This window comes from Pygoscelis adeliae, unplaced genomic scaffold (assembly GCF_000699105.1).
Source record: "Pygoscelis adeliae isolate BGI_AS28 unplaced genomic scaffold, ASM69910v1 Scaffold122, whole genome shotgun sequence".
Taxonomy (NCBI): Eukaryota; Metazoa; Chordata; class Aves; order Sphenisciformes; family Spheniscidae; genus Pygoscelis; species Pygoscelis adeliae.
Window position 1 is genome coordinate 6,372,083 of NW_008824358.1, and position 14,714 is coordinate 6,386,796.

General features: G+C 50.2%; 1 protein-coding gene across 1 annotated transcript in view; it reads left to right on the plus strand.

Moving 5' to 3' along the window:
* The window catches only part of LOC103913156 (two pore calcium channel protein 1-like), a 15,897-nt gene extending 1,263 nt beyond the window's left edge, over positions 1 to 14,634 (plus strand). The window contains exons 2-19 of the mRNA XM_009319620.1: positions 357 to 439; positions 2,441 to 2,555; positions 3,217 to 3,345; positions 3,602 to 3,718; positions 4,848 to 4,966; positions 5,146 to 5,247; positions 6,226 to 6,352; positions 7,397 to 7,598; positions 8,282 to 8,426; positions 10,101 to 10,286; positions 10,720 to 10,784; positions 11,065 to 11,152; positions 11,490 to 11,559; positions 12,121 to 12,340; positions 12,573 to 12,663; positions 12,980 to 13,093; positions 13,477 to 13,595; positions 14,373 to 14,634. Of these exons, the coding sequence (XP_009317895.1) occupies positions 2,469 to 2,555; positions 3,217 to 3,345; positions 3,602 to 3,718; positions 4,848 to 4,966; positions 5,146 to 5,247; positions 6,226 to 6,352; positions 7,397 to 7,598; positions 8,282 to 8,426; positions 10,101 to 10,286; positions 10,720 to 10,784; positions 11,065 to 11,152; positions 11,490 to 11,559; positions 12,121 to 12,340; positions 12,573 to 12,663; positions 12,980 to 13,093; positions 13,477 to 13,595; positions 14,373 to 14,518 (2,127 nt within the window). The 5' untranslated portion in view covers positions 357 to 439; positions 2,441 to 2,468 and the 3' untranslated portion in view covers positions 14,519 to 14,634. The remainder of the gene's footprint in view (positions 1 to 356; positions 440 to 2,440; positions 2,556 to 3,216; positions 3,346 to 3,601; positions 3,719 to 4,847; positions 4,967 to 5,145; positions 5,248 to 6,225; positions 6,353 to 7,396; positions 7,599 to 8,281; positions 8,427 to 10,100; positions 10,287 to 10,719; positions 10,785 to 11,064; positions 11,153 to 11,489; positions 11,560 to 12,120; positions 12,341 to 12,572; positions 12,664 to 12,979; positions 13,094 to 13,476; positions 13,596 to 14,372) is intronic.
* The last annotated feature ends 80 nt before the right edge of the window (positions 14,635 to 14,714 follow it).

Genomic DNA, 14,714 nt, shown 5'->3' on the forward strand with positions numbered 1-14,714 from the left:
TAAAGGCGGCGGGGCCGGGGAGGCGCCGCGTCTGCCAGCGCCATGGCGGAGGCGGCCTCGCAGGGAGCCGAGCGGAGCGGTCCGGTGCCGTTCCCCCGGGGAGGATGGGTGGATGAGGGTCCCGCCGGGGAGGATGGACGGGGTGTCCCCGGCCCGACCCGGGGGTGGGACGGTGGTGGGTCCTCGTTAGCAGGAGAGGAACGTGGGCATGCGAAGCTGTGGCATCCCTTGTACCGCTTCTCGCCTCTCTACAATGCCCAGGGGTGAAAGGGACCTCCTTTGAATACTTGCCTTACATTTTATTTCAAGCTCCAACATCTACTGACCAGCTGTCTGTGTTTTCCCCCTTTCTACAGGATCTCCTGCTGGCAGCAGCGTTTGTCTCCGATGCGCAGTACAACAGAAATACTCCCTTTAAGACCTCCCCGGAGGCAGTCAGGTAAGGAGGTCCGTGTCCCCACCAACGCCCGCGCCATCGCACTGGAGCAGGGCTCTGCGCCGGTATCGCAGGCAGCGTGCGGTGCTGGGGGGCACTCAAGCTGGGGTGGGGAGAACCAACCGCAACTATGTCCGAAGAACAACAGCCAGCAGAGGCAGGGGACTTCAGGTTCACCAGCTGGGCGCTGAGAAGGTTGGGTGGGTGGGATGCAAAGAACTGGATTTACGCTGAAATGCATATGTTGAGTGGGGCTTGGTAGATGCACCAACATAGATGCATCAACATACAGATGCGTATGTTGAGGACGGGAAAGGAAATAAAAACTTGGGTTTTGCTGGAGCAAAAAAAATTCAAAATCTTTCAAGACAGAAGCTGTAGCATACTGTGGGGATGAAGAGCATGGGAAGTTTGGTTGTCCCTCGCCTGCGTGGAAGGGGGTGCCGGAGTGTGGCCACGCTGGGTGTAAGCGGCAGGGTTTTGGTAGCAGGGGGCCGCGCGGTTGGCCTGTGCGGGAGAACAGCCCTGTGCCAAGCGGTCACAGCCATCACTAGCTGGCGTGGCAGTCGGTGACACCAGCCTGCTGCACACCAAAGCTTCAGCTTTGTGTAGGAGCGTATGGCACCTCTGCTCAGGTGTACTTCACAAAGGGCGGTAGCTGCTAGGGGCGGGAGTAATTAAAAGCTTATGTTAATTGGTGATAAGTTAAGTGCAATTCCCCAAGGCAAGAATGTTTTGCCTGCAGCTGTGACTCTCTTCCCTTTTAGCCGCTGGTAAGAAGCTAAGCAGCTTCAGTCAGAGAGGTGACTTTTCCCTCAGGCTCAGACTGCTTTAGGCTGACTGTTTCCATGTGTAAAACTTAAGAGAATCTGGCTAGTGTAGAAGGGAAAGGCGGTACAACAGACTGCCAGCAAAGCAACGTGTGAGCACTAATGACTCCTGTAGCCCTCCCCACAAAACCCTTCCCTTTTACTTAGTTCTCATGTCTTAGCGAAGGAAGTTCCTTGGGCATCTTGGAGAAACAAGTATGGTTAAGTATGTTTGTTACAAAGGCTTTGAGCAGGTGTATGCTGTTGTGTGGCTGTAATGTCTGTCTGCTTTGGAGAAACAGCCTGTGCGCGTATAGTTTTGTCCTGCCCGAGTGTGCTCAGTATAAATAGCAGAAATGAGCAGGTTTTACGTGGTCGTGTCTTGATGGTGTTACTAAGGGTATAATATCATGTCATCTGTATAATCACCTGCCCTGCAGCCTTTATGCAGGTGGTTATTAGGCAGATGAGAGAACTGTTTGGCAATGTTGGCAGCTTGTTTTATTGGCTGAGAAACTATATGCTCTGCAGATCTGCTCTGCGTCTCCTCAAAGGAGCCACTGTTGCATGCCATTGTGTGACACTCCTGTGGCAGGCTTAGAGCTGGATGTGTTCACAGTTATTGCTAGCATTCACCAGAGGTTTTGCTGCCGTAGGTGATGGGATACTGCTTAAGCTCCGTATAAAAAAACAAACAAACCCAAAAAACAAAAAAACCACCAGTTTACTGTGCAACTCCATACTTCTCTCTGGTGGCTTTTCTGATCTCTTTGCTTTTTAACCTGCAAAGAAAAGGTGTTGGATAACTAATCAGGCTTAGTTTGTGTGTCGTGGATACCTGAGCTTAGCAGAAGTTTGCATTCAAATTAAGGAACGAGGTAATGACAAAAAGGAAGCAGCTTTACCAAATCTGTGTATTGCAGTCTTAAACTGAACGGAAGAACGCCTCTGTTCCACCTTCCTGGGTTTCTTGCTCCCTGAAAGGGAGTATAAGGTCCATCAGCTATGAGACTGTAAGGAAGGGCCAGGAAACAAATTGCCAAGTCCCTGACTGGCAAAAACTGTGCTACTGTTATCCTTCTTCCTCCTTGACCGTTTGGGACAGCAGGCGCTGTTCTCTCGAGATGTATTTGGTGAGCCCATGGGAATGTGCACTGAAGCCTGTATTTATGGTGCCACTGCCTTCTTTCTACAGGCTTTATTATCTCTATAACCACTGGATTATGCGAACAGCCACCTACTTCTTCATCTTTCTCAACCTGTCCCTTGCGGTGTTTGAAGAACCTGCTGTGTACCCGCTCCCCTTCCTGGTAAGGTTTCAGTGTAGAAGCAGTAATGCAACTAGTATTGCGTTGCTTGGTAGAGCAAGCAAGGGTTTCTTGCTTGAAACTAGTTGTCAAAGGTGTGAAGAGATAATTGACGCAATATTTCTGTTGATATCTTTGATCTACTGAAATGGGGACAAAAAAGGGGCATAGGAGCTAGACAGGGACTATGGGAGCCACCGTGGCTGTCAGCAATGGCTGATGTGACCGCGGACAAAGTCATGTTGCTTTTCTGCATCTCGGAGAACAATTCCAGCCTTCTACGTGACCCAAGTCCAGTCCTCATGTCTGAAAGCAGAAGTGGAGCGTTGCCCTTAGGACTGACTTTTCTGTAGCCCTTGTTCTGCAGTGGTGTGTTTGTGAGAGATGTGCTCCCTGAATCCTAAGCAAGTACAAATTTACTGGCTTTAACCTGCCTGTGGCAGGGAATTTCACAAAAGGAAGCCCGAAACTATTGCTCGGTGCCAGATATGCGAGCCTGTAAAACAGCTGACGGCAAAACCCACTGGAAAAACTCTTCTGCTGACTCTGCCTGGTTTTGCTTTGCCTGTACCCCAGCCTGAACATCCTCATCTGTGTGAAGAGGGCTAGCGCTGCTCTTGGTTGTCCTGACTTGGGCCCCTTCTCTCTCTCTCTCTCTCTGCAGGTCACTTCTCTGGTCGAGGTGTTGTGCCTTCTGGTGTTCTTTGGCCGACTGACGCATTTTGCAAAAGTCACCCTTCGCAACGTGTTTTGGAAGGATACCAAGAACATCTGCATCATGGTTGCAATCCTGGTGAGTTAGGCCTAGGGGAGTCTCCAAGGTTGAAGCGGCCAATGTGGAGGTGGTTTTTTCCTCCTGTTGCTTTCCTGGTGACGCGGGCCTGATTCACGAGGGCTCTGCAAGAGCCATGGCCAAATCAACTGACAGCTCAGCCTGTTCTCACAAACCTGTCGTGTGTGCATGTCTTGTATCGGCTAAACCTGTCGTCTTCACCATCTAGACACATTTCCAACACTGCTTCTGGGAATTTTCCTTCCTTCTTCTACAGTTGTCACTAACAGACTTGGCCATATATGGGGTCCTCAGGATATACAACGTGAGGAGCGTTCGATGGTCAAGAATTGTGAGGCCCATCTTCCTGATAAACTTTGCAGAGAGTCGCCAGGTAAGGAAGAGGCCTACTGGGATGTACCCGTGGTGCAGGGTCCTATTTCTGGGCAGCCTGCTGCTTTCTGAGATCCAGGGGATTTAGTAGAAAGGTTTGTGGGCAGAAATGGCAGAATGTAGGTTCCTGTGAGCGAAGGTTTCTCTCGGAGGTGGCCTGAAGCAAGAACTTGAGACGGAGAAAAGGGTGCGTTCGCACTGGTGCTGCTTGGCCTCTGCGCAAAGTACCAAAAGGCTTCTCCCTGTACCTGTGGGCTGGGTTACTGGTGCCCGGAGCCCTGAGCGCGCTTGAGGCTGGAACTAGAGCTTCTCATCAAACATGGTGCTGTGATGATTTAGGGAAAGTCATGCTTAACAAAGTGTAAGACTGCATGGAGAAGGAAGAATGATTCTTGTACGGTCAGCCCATGGGCTGTGCTTAGTCCAGCCTGTGTGGAGGAGCAGCCTCTGTTTGCAAGCAGGGTTAGATGCTGTCCTTGGGAGGTGTGAACACGAGCAGCACCGCAGATGAGAGAACTGTTTCTCCCTGGGTCAGGGGCCAGGTTACTTATCTCTGGAAATCTCCTAGGCAAACAAGTACAAGTGTCACACTGTTCTTGGAAACTTACCTTGTAGTCCGGATGGGTGATTTGGACTCTGATTCCCCTTGTCACGGGGTGATCTTTGCCCTGCTGCCAAAGACCATTCTGGTCCTGACTTACAAATAAATAAACTACTGTGGTGTGGAGGCCTGGGGGAGGGAGCAGTTAAACTTTCAGGCTCAGAGCTTGTGTTTTGTAGCCTGGAGTGACAGGCTTCTGTCCCTGACCAGTCCCCTGCCGCAAGAGCATCTCAGCAGTGCCACAGGGCCCTCTGTCCCTTGGCTAGCTGAGTTCACGATGGTACGTAGATAAGGTCTCTCCTTCTAGCATCTCCTCTGAGGAATGAGGAGGAAAGGCCTGGTACTCTTGCACAGGTTTTAGCAGAACAGAGCTGGCACATCTGGGTCAGAATCTCTCCTGCCAGGCGACAGAAGAGTACCTGTGTCCCACTTTGCTTGCCTGTCCCTGTGTAGGTGTTTGATCCAGATGGGATGGTGAGGGGAAAACGGGTACCACCCTGCTTCTAAACGCTTCCCTCCTCCCTGGCAGATTCGGAGAGCCTTCCGCAGTATCCGCAACACGCTGCCAGAGATCACCTACGTCTTCTTGCTCTTCATGTTTAGCCTTCTCATGTTTTCCCTCATGGCCTTGAAGCTGTTTGGTGAGAGGTGTGAATACTTCTTTTCTTGGAGCTGGGTGGAAAGAATGGGTGTGATACTTCCGGGCAGGAGGGAATTTGGCAACTCCAGACGATTACTAGTGAATACAAACACTGCTGACATGTGCAGTTCCTGTGGCGGGACACGTGATCTCTGCGCTTAACTTAAGATTGTCTCTTTCCTCCTAGGAATCTCCAGACAGCAGAAGGCTTGCCATATTTCAAAAACTACCTAGAAATTGTGTTTGACCTCTACGTGCTGGTGACGACAGCAAACAGCCCGGATGTCATGTATGTATACTGAGCTTGCAGTCTTCCTGTTGTGAATGCTGGTGTCCTGCTCCTAGCGGCAGGATCTCTGGTTAGAACAGTACTGTGTTTTGCACAACAAGGTATTTCAGAGCGGCAACGGGGCTTCTACTTCTGCAGCCCGCAGGGGCTTCATGAATTGTCAGCCGTCTGTTTTTTTCTTTTTAAACAGCTCTGAACCAGAATCTGAGGTTTGGAAGACTTTTAGAAAAGTTGCGTTAAAAATACTGCTTTCCAAATAACCCAGTAGCTGATGAAGGCTTAAACCTGAGGGACAAACACACACACTCCTTGATTAAAACCCTTTCCTGAAAAGGAGGGGTGTGCTTTAGTGATCAGGTGACTTTTTCTCTCGTCATATTTGCAGGGCTTTCTATGCAGACTTTAACATGCACAGCTGTGTTAAACTGATGTGAGGGTTGGGCTTTCCATCCTCATATGATCTAACTGCATCCCCATTTCAGTTTGTACTGTGAAGGTTCCATCAAAGAGGGAGGCAGGGAGGAATGGCACGCTCATCTGTGTGCTGGAGATGCACTGAACAGAACTGGGACGTTACAGGGACCCTGGGCATTTAGGCTGAGAAATGCAGCTAGTCCTCCTAGAGTAAGTGGAAGGGGAGCTCTGAGTGCGGTGAGGGTCTGTGAGGCCAATACCTCACCAGCTTATGTCTGAGACCTCGCCTCACGACTCTGCACTTAAACTTAGCCACGCTGACAGAAGCTTGATCTCTGCTTTCTCTCCTGCACCCCTTCAGTTAGGGGCTGATAAACTAGGATGAAAACCTAGTGGAAGAAAACACTTCTCTAAGTGAACTAGTGCACAGTTTTGGCTTTTTTGTCTAGCTTGGGTATTATCTGGCTATCCAAAACAGTACTTTGAAATCCGTCTGGAAGACTCTCTTCTTTTATTTTTCTCTATTTGTCTGCTCAGCAAGTAGCAATCTCTCCCCTTCTCTAGGATGCCGGCATTTGACTTCAGCTCGTGGTATGCCCTGTTCTTCATTGCCTTTGTCATCATCAACACTTACATCTTCATGTCGCTCTTCCTGGCTGTTGTGTACAACAACTACAAAAAACACCTGAAGGTAACGTTTGGAGGGTTGAATTGTGATCAGTGACTGCCTCCTGTTCTATATAACCTTGTAAGGAAATATCTGGCCTTCCCTGGGAAAGCTTCTGCTTCTGGAAAATGTGGAGAAGGGGGCACAGCTTCTGGCCTCTGCTGATGCTCTGCAAGTAACAAGCACAGGCCCACCTTTCATACCATGGGGATTGTTGTGGGTTCTGCTTTTAGCATTTAGCAATGAAATATTCTATGCTGCTGTGGACCCAAGAAGTTGCAACAGATAGGAGGCACATGTCTCTGCGTTATCGCTGTTAGTCTTAGTCCTAGCTCAAAAACACTGTCTCTATGCAGGAGACTGGTTTTAGTTGGCTATAAATACACAGCACGCTTTCGCTGCCACTGCACGTGCTCTTAAAGCAAAGGAAATGTAAAGGGAGGTCTAAGTAAATTGGAACTCTGGCTTCTTCCACCCAAACTGAGTAGGTGCAGTTCAGTACTTGTCATCAAAGGGTGAGAGCTGGAGATTGCTGGGTGCTCCCGTGAGGGGATTGGCTCTTTCTCAGTAAGCAGTCTGCTAGCTCTTCCCAAAGGTTGGTCTCCCAAGTGTATAAGGTTCTCTAGCCTGCTTGTAATCACGTGTGGAAAAGGACCTCCACCCCTGATCTCAGCAGTATTCACTTACGGACGGGAAGCATGTGTGGATGTATCCTCTTTGCTCTGTGACCTGTGGGCATGCAGATCCTGTGATCTTTGAAAGGTAGCCCCCCATCTCCTTCCTGTTAGGCATTGTCCTTTGTCTCTTCTGGTTTTTCAGTGCATATCCCAGCAGCAAGCAATCTAGTGATCCTTCCAGAGTGCCGTGTGGAGGGCCCACGGTTGCCTGTTAAATAGCACTTCTCATCACCCCATTGAGTGTGCTGTACTTTGTGTCTAATATCACTCCAGATGTGTTCTTCCGAGTCTCTTCTTGCATCTCTGTGCCATGAAAATAAGATAAAAAAAAAAAAAAACAAAGGAGGGGGAAGGGTAACTGAAGCTGTCTGAATCCTGACACTCTCTCTAGAATGAGATCCGTAAGCTTGCTTACATGAAGCACCGCAAGATGATAGAGGCCTTCAACCTGCTGAAGGAAGAGGAGGGTGCACAGTTCGTGGTTAGAGAGGCCCGGTGGAAGCAGCTTGTCAAGCTGGTGGCTCCTGATATCAGCAACTCCCACCGAGAGCTGCTGCTACGCATCTCAGATGATGAGCAGAAGGGTTTCGTAGGTGAGCAGGGGGGCACTGCTATGCTGAAGGGATTGGGGAGGAGCTCGGGGTCAGAAGCCTGATGCTTCAAGGGTTTTGGCATTGGCACTCGTGGTCTGTAATGGACCCAGAGGGACTCCAGGCCCCTCTTCCTGCTTCCCTCCAGATTGCTTAAGTCCTGAAAGGTTGTTCTTTCTGCCTGTGCTGTAGCCCGTGTCATGTACGCTGTGGGTGGCTCTTCATGGCCATTTGACATCAGGCCAAGCTCTCCATGGACAATGGGACCTCCTGTTCTCAGCACAGGACAAGGAAAGCCTCCCTTGTTATCAGATTCCTCCAAGCAATGTGGCTTCCCACACAGTCCTCTGGAGCCTCTCGCTCTGCTCCTGCTGGAGACAGGATATCGGGAGAGATGGGTCAGTCTCCTCATGCTAGATCGTGCCCATCCTGATCATTAAAGGTTTGTGTTGGTTGTTGGCTTGTGGCTTGAGCCAGTCCCCCAGGAGTCGGGCAGAGGAGCTGCTTGAGTACTGAGTTCAGCCTGTTCTGTGGTACATACCGCTTTGGGCACGTGCGTTGCCTGCTGCCGTGAACAGATACCGAGTCCAGATTGCTGCAACTCGTGTGCATATAGGTTTGCATTTGCCAGACACTGTCTTCTTCAGTGGCAGCAGACTGATGCGCAGTGCTTTCCCCTACTGCAGACAAGAAGTCCTTTATACAGCTGGCAGATCTCCTCAACATCCAGGTGATTACCCTGAAAATACGCAGCCATCCGCTGGGGCAATGGATGCCTCGTGTATACAAGTCAGCAGTGAGTCGGTTCCTGCGCAGCATGGTTAGGCACAGGTAAGCCTCTACTGGTGGGGCAAGCAGCTCTTAACGTTCGAAGGGCTGCAGGGCAGCGGCGTTGCAGGCAAACGCTCATCTGGGTGTCATGCTGGAAAGTGCAAACTGCATTTAGGCAAACATTGGGTGTTCTGTTTTTAAGCGTTCTGTGGACCCACTCTGCTCTTAGCCTACCTTCAGTGGTCTGGAGAAGCTAGATTTGGCTATTGGCGAGTCCATACCTCTTCCAGTCCCACTTGTTCAGATCTTCTATAGGTGCTGAGTGTAAATAGTTTTTTACTGAAAGCAAGAAGTGCTTTATGGCCTGCCTTGAAGGACCAGACTGAATGCTTCACTTAAAGGTGATCTTATGTCAGCAGTCTCTGCTGCAAAGCTGGATTGTGCTGCTTCATCAGCTCTTGCCAAGTTGGTACTATGAGCTACTAGTGCTCTGTTTCACACCTGAGTCTTCCCAGAGTTGCGAAATAACTGAGGTTGGAAGGAACATCTAGAGATGGCCTAGTGTAACCCTGCCGCTCAAAGCAAGGTCAGCTAGAGTAGGGTACTCAGGGCTATGTCTAGCTGGGTTTTGAGTATCTCCAAGGATGGAGACTCCATAACCTCTCTGCAACCTGTTCCAGTGTTTGACCACCCTCGGTTTAAAAAAAAAGCTTTTTTTTGTTTAAATGGAAAGTTCGGTATTTCAACTTGTGCCCCTTGCCTCTTGTGCTTTCACTGGATACCACTGAGAAGAGTCTGGCTCCACCTTCTCTACACCTTCCCATCAGGTATTTATACATATTGAGATCCCCCCGACCCTTCTCCCCTTCAGGCTGAACAATTCCAGCTCTCTCAACATGTAATGTCTCAGGCTATCCTATCCCTTAACCATTTTTGTGACCCTTTGTTGCACTCGCCCTAGTATGTTCATCTCTCTTGTATTGGGGAGCCCAGTTGTGGACACAGCACTCAAAGGCAGCCTCACCAGTACTGAGTAGATGGCGGGGGGGCAAAAATAATTTCCCTGGACCTGTTGACAACACTCTTCCTAATGTAGCCCAGGGTGCTGTTGGCCTTCCTTGCCACCAGGGTGCATTGCTGGCTCATGTTCAACTTGACAACCAAGACACCCCCCAACCCCCAGATCCTCGGCAGAGCTGCTCTTCAGATGGCTGACCCCCAGCCTGCGCTGGTGCCTGAGGTTACTCCTCCCTAGGAGCAAGGACTTTGCATTTCCCTCTGAACATGATGGGATTCCTCTCTGCCCACTTTCGCAGCCTGTCCAGGTCCCTCTGACGGCAGCACACCCACCTGGTGTACCGGCCCCCCCTCCCAACTTTGTATAGTCTTCTGTTTTACTCATCCAGTCTTTCTGCTTGGGAAACTCTGCGTGGGAAATGCTGCTTGACTTGTTAGAAACGCAGTTGCAGTCAGTCTCTAAGAGTTTCTTTAACACCGAGAGGATTGGCAGTGGTGTACCTTGAAGGCCTGTGCTCTGCTTTGTGTTGGACTTCAAGGGCAAAGCTAAACTCTGCAGTAACTTTCCTAAACTCTCGGGTGTGGGGAGAACTGATGGGTAAAGGTAGTTTACCTAAATGGCAATGTTTGAGAGAGGAGGCAAAGAACTCCTGAAATAACCGTGTAACTTCTACCTTCTTGGGAGTGGCAAACTGATTTCTCTTTTTCTTCTTGCAGGGGATTTGTTTGGACTTATGATGTGATCATTCTAATAAATGCTATGTTCATTGCTCTGGATGAGGAAACCCCCTATATTTCTTACGCAGAGTGGGTCTTCCTTGCTTTGTATATAATTGAGATACTCCTGAAAGTGTACACTTACGAACCGAGGGCGTTCTTTGGCAAAAATCAGTTCTGGAACTGGTGAGTGGGAGGAATGTTTGTGTTAAAGGTGGTGTGAAGTGTGATGAGATCTCTTGTGTTCAGCCCCTCAAGAACTGAAAGTCTCTTGGAGAGATGGGCTGCCGAACTCATGTGCCAGGGTGTAATTAAAATGATCGAATGCATCGGAGGACATTGTGCTGTTTCCTGGCTCTGACAGGCTCTGCTGTTCTCTGCTCCGCTAGCTCAGTCAAAGGTGACTCTGCAGCGTGTGGAGATAGTGGCTGAGCAGGGGAAAGCGTTGTGCTAAACAAAGCTTTCCCACCTTCCCACCCTGCAAATAGTCTGAGATGATGCAGGGCTGCCTGGCACAGATGTGAGGAAGAGGGGTTACTACCTTCATGTGCCGTGTGGCAGCTTAAGCACCCGTTCTCTGTTGCCACAAATCTAACAGCGCTGCCTTCCCTCGTGTTAGGTTTGATACCCTCATCATCTTTGCTGCCTTGACTGCAACGATACTCAATACCACCCTGAAATCGAGTAAGTGCAGCTTAAGCAGTCTGCATGCATCTGGGAAACTCGGTGGTCTTGAGTCGTCTTTTTGCCATCACCTTGGGCTTGGGAGGCACTTTGACAGGACAATGAATTTCCTGTAGGGTTTCTAAGAACTAACCCAGTCTTTTTTCTTTTTTTTTTATAAATACCTGTTATAAACAGTGTTTGACCAGGACATAATTGTAACAAATGTAAGAACGTGCTCTATCTCTACACTTCCCTGCTTATTTTTCTTAACAAAAAACCCTTTTTTTTCCTTTCTCAGCCATGAAGTACAACAGCCAACAGATCCTGGACATTGTCTTCATCTTAAGGGTCCTCAGGCTAATAAGGATTGTTGACAGCATTCAAAGGTAATGAAGAGAGTGGGATGGGGATGGGTGTGGTGTTTTGTTTGGTTGGGGGGGGGGGGGGGGGGGGGGGCCAGGCTGTGTCAGAGGCTGGCTGAGACAGTGTGCCTTGAGGCTCTGCGTGGCTGCTTTGGACTGACTGTGGCCACTCAACAAAGCATCCCCAGGCCTTGTCCCAGCGTGCCTGGGATGAGCCCAGTTGCTGCAGCCTCTCTGGAGACCTACTTGTATAAATAAGGGCATGTGGGGAGCACGTGCTGGATGGGATGTGACGATAAGCAAGCATGAGCTTTAAAAGAGCCTCCCCACAGCAGGTGTTGTCATGAATCATTTGCTGTAGGTTCCGGGTCATCATCAACACACTGATAAACATCGTACCGACAATGTTGACGTTTGGTGGGCTGACTCTGGTAAGAAATCCTGGTGTCTTAGCTCAAAGCACTCCAGTTTTACAGGAATGTGTCTTAAGTCTCGCGCTGTTTTCAAGAGGATAAATGCAAATCTCTGGATGGCTGGCCTTTGAAACCGTAAGTGTCCATTTGATCCTTGGTCATCGCACATGTAAATGTGTGCAAAGGGGTCGGGTTCCTGCTAGCTGCCAGGCCAGGACTCTCTTCTTCGCTCCACGGGGCAGTGAGGATGTTCTGTGCAGTCTGGGCTTCACACTGTAAGGAACCAAACCGTGATTTGTGCAAGAAGCTGAATGAGAAACCTGTTTCTCAAATAATTTCCTAAAAACAAGTTCTCCTCTTATGATGTGAGAATATTTCATTTCCATGTATTTGAGCTGTAGTTCTTGGCTTATTACTCCTGCCTGGTAATTGCCCTTGAGTGGGTTGGGTCTCTTGGACTCTGTGCTGCTCCTCAGCAGCTTGCCGTGTCTGTAAAAACTGGGAAAACCTGCTGGAACTCAACTTGCCATGGAGCTTGCTGCTCGCTGGAGAAGCAGGCGATGGGGTTTCTCTTCCCAGGTTGTGTACTGTGTCTTTGCTGTCGTTGGCATGGAGTTATTCCATGGGAAAATCCAGTTCTTCCCTGCAAACTCGAATGCTCCTCACGCCCTGGAATGTGGAAACCCAGCTCTCAAGGATTCTCTGTTTGCCCGTGGGAAATACTGCAAGAACAACTTCAACAACTTTGCATCGTCCTTCATCGTCCTGATGGAGCTCACCGTAGTCAATCAGTGGCACGATATCCTTTGTGGTGGAAGGTCCAAACTTAGAGCTTGGTGACCGATCCGTGCTCTTCCCCGTGTATTGCACGCACCCAGGCGCACAGTGCCAGGCGACAGAGGAATGCTCCCTGCAGAGGGCTTTGCTCGGAAGGGCGCTGCTGGGCGGTATTACCTGGCTCCTCCCTTAGCACTACTCTACAGCAAGGTGTTCTCCTCCTTTAGCGCTCTTGCCCTTAACTCCCGTTATACTCTTTGCCAATGGATTTGCCAACGTGACGGTTCAGCCTGTGAAGCTGTATTTCATTGCCTTCCACATTGTGATGGTGATAATTATTGTCAAGTAAGTTTTGGGTTGCCCCCCTCTCTGTTTTTTGGAGGGAGGAGGGGCTCTGCCCGCTGCCAGGGTGGTACTGATGGTCGCACACGGTGTGACTCTTACAGACAGGCAGGACATGTGGCACAGAGGAGTCTGCTGCATCTACTCTTACCTCCACTGAGTGCTGCTCTGACTTAGAGCTCCCCATCTCCAGCAGAGGAGGGGATGGCATGCTGGGGAACGAGCCTGGGAACGCCGAGACAGTAGTTGATGCCCAAAAGCAAGGGGGATGCCAGTAAGGAAATGCTGCTATGTAATTCTGCTCATCGTTTCTTTTCAGTATCTTTGTGTCGTTCATTTTGGAAGCTTTCTTTGTGGAGTACTCCCTAGAGAAGAGTGAAGTGGAAACAGCCATTGAACAGAAAATCCAGGAGCTGGGAATGGGAGTTCAAGAGTAAGCCCCCCGAAAGGGTCGTGCTGGTTGTGGCTGGCTCGGCACATCTGATGAGGGCTGTGGGACCACAGGAAAATGCCCCCCCCTCCGTCCCGAGGTGTGAGCTGAGGCTCCTCTTCCTTGTCACGGAGTTCTTGCTAACCTGTCGTGACCATGCAGGGCTTGGTCTAGACGTTAGCAGAAGGCTACTCACGTTGGCCTCGTGTCTGCCTCGCTGAGCTCTTCCAGCCCAGGGCCGTTGCCCGGAGCACGGGGGAGATGCCGGAGCCCGACAGCACGACTGGCGCTTGCCCTGCCCCAGAGAATCCATTGCTGCTGGGTACATGTGGGCCCCTGGGGTAAGATGTGCTCCCCCGGGGTAACTTCTGGTCCTTCTTGCGTAGGGATGAGCTCCAGGATGAACAGCTCCTTCATAACATGGAGACTGCTGAGCACAGCCTCGAGGGGGAAGGTGGAACAAAGCCACAGTCTAAAGGGCTGATGTTTAAAATTGCCTCCAAACGTAAGTGCGGCCCTACAGCGTGCCCGGTCTTCTGTTCAAGAGGCCAAGGCTCTGAACCGTGCCTGATCCTAGCCCTGTCTCTGGGGAAGCTCCCACGCACTTCTGCTTCCTTTGGGCTGTAAAAGCAGCTAATACCCAGCTGGAGATTTTGAGAGAACTGTGGACACTCCAATATTGGCTGTTTTTTTTTTTTATTTTTGTAGCAACTCCTCTTCCTCCTTTCCTACCTAGGCCTTCCTGTGCACGCTTGTCTTCAGTCGCCAGTCTATGAAGACACTGCCTTGGTGGCTGAGGTCCTGCTGTTGCCAAGAAGTCTGGGTTTTTTTTCTGCTTCTCTCCTTCCTGTATGCACTCTGTGTCCCTCCTGGCTTGGATCACGGGGTGGCTATGTGCTCCTTTCCTCTAGCTTAACGCTTACTTTTTCTTCTGGCTCTCTTGCTGTACCTTCGGAGTTCCCCAGTCTTGCGCTTCTCGGCACGGCCGCTGACTGGGACCACAAATCCATTGACGGACACATGGGAATAGAAGTGCTTAGAATCTTAAAATAGTGGTCTTGCCCTCTACAAGTGCTCACGGTGCTTGAAAGTATATGGGGTAAAATACCAGCGAACATCATCTGGGGCATTTGTCTTCTTGCCTGTTCAGTGTAAAACATGGGGAGCAGCCTTTGAGTAAGAGCTGCCGTAAGGCAGCCACTACCAAACTTCTGCTGAGGAACGGGAATGGATCCTTACAGTGACTTTTTATTTATTCTTTTCTTTTTTTGGCCACCTGCAGGGTACAGGACGGTTGACGCTCTGCTCCAGCGTATGTTTGAGGCAGAGATACCCCTTGAGGAGGAAGGCCCTTCATTTGAAGAGATCTTAAACTTGTCCCCTACCGCTGCCGCACCCGGTAACCTGACTTTGGAGCGTGCTGCCTAACGGGGGCGATCCACGGCAGTCGACGAGGAGGAGCCGATTCCCAGCTGCCCGGGTCTGGAGGGTGATCCCTGGCTGGCTGCCTCCAGGCGCGTGGGGGGGGCAAATTACACAGGGGAAGGGGCAGCTGACGCCAGAAATGGCTTCGTCACGGCAGAGGAGCTTTATCTCCTGTAAAGTCTTGTATAAATGTTGGCAG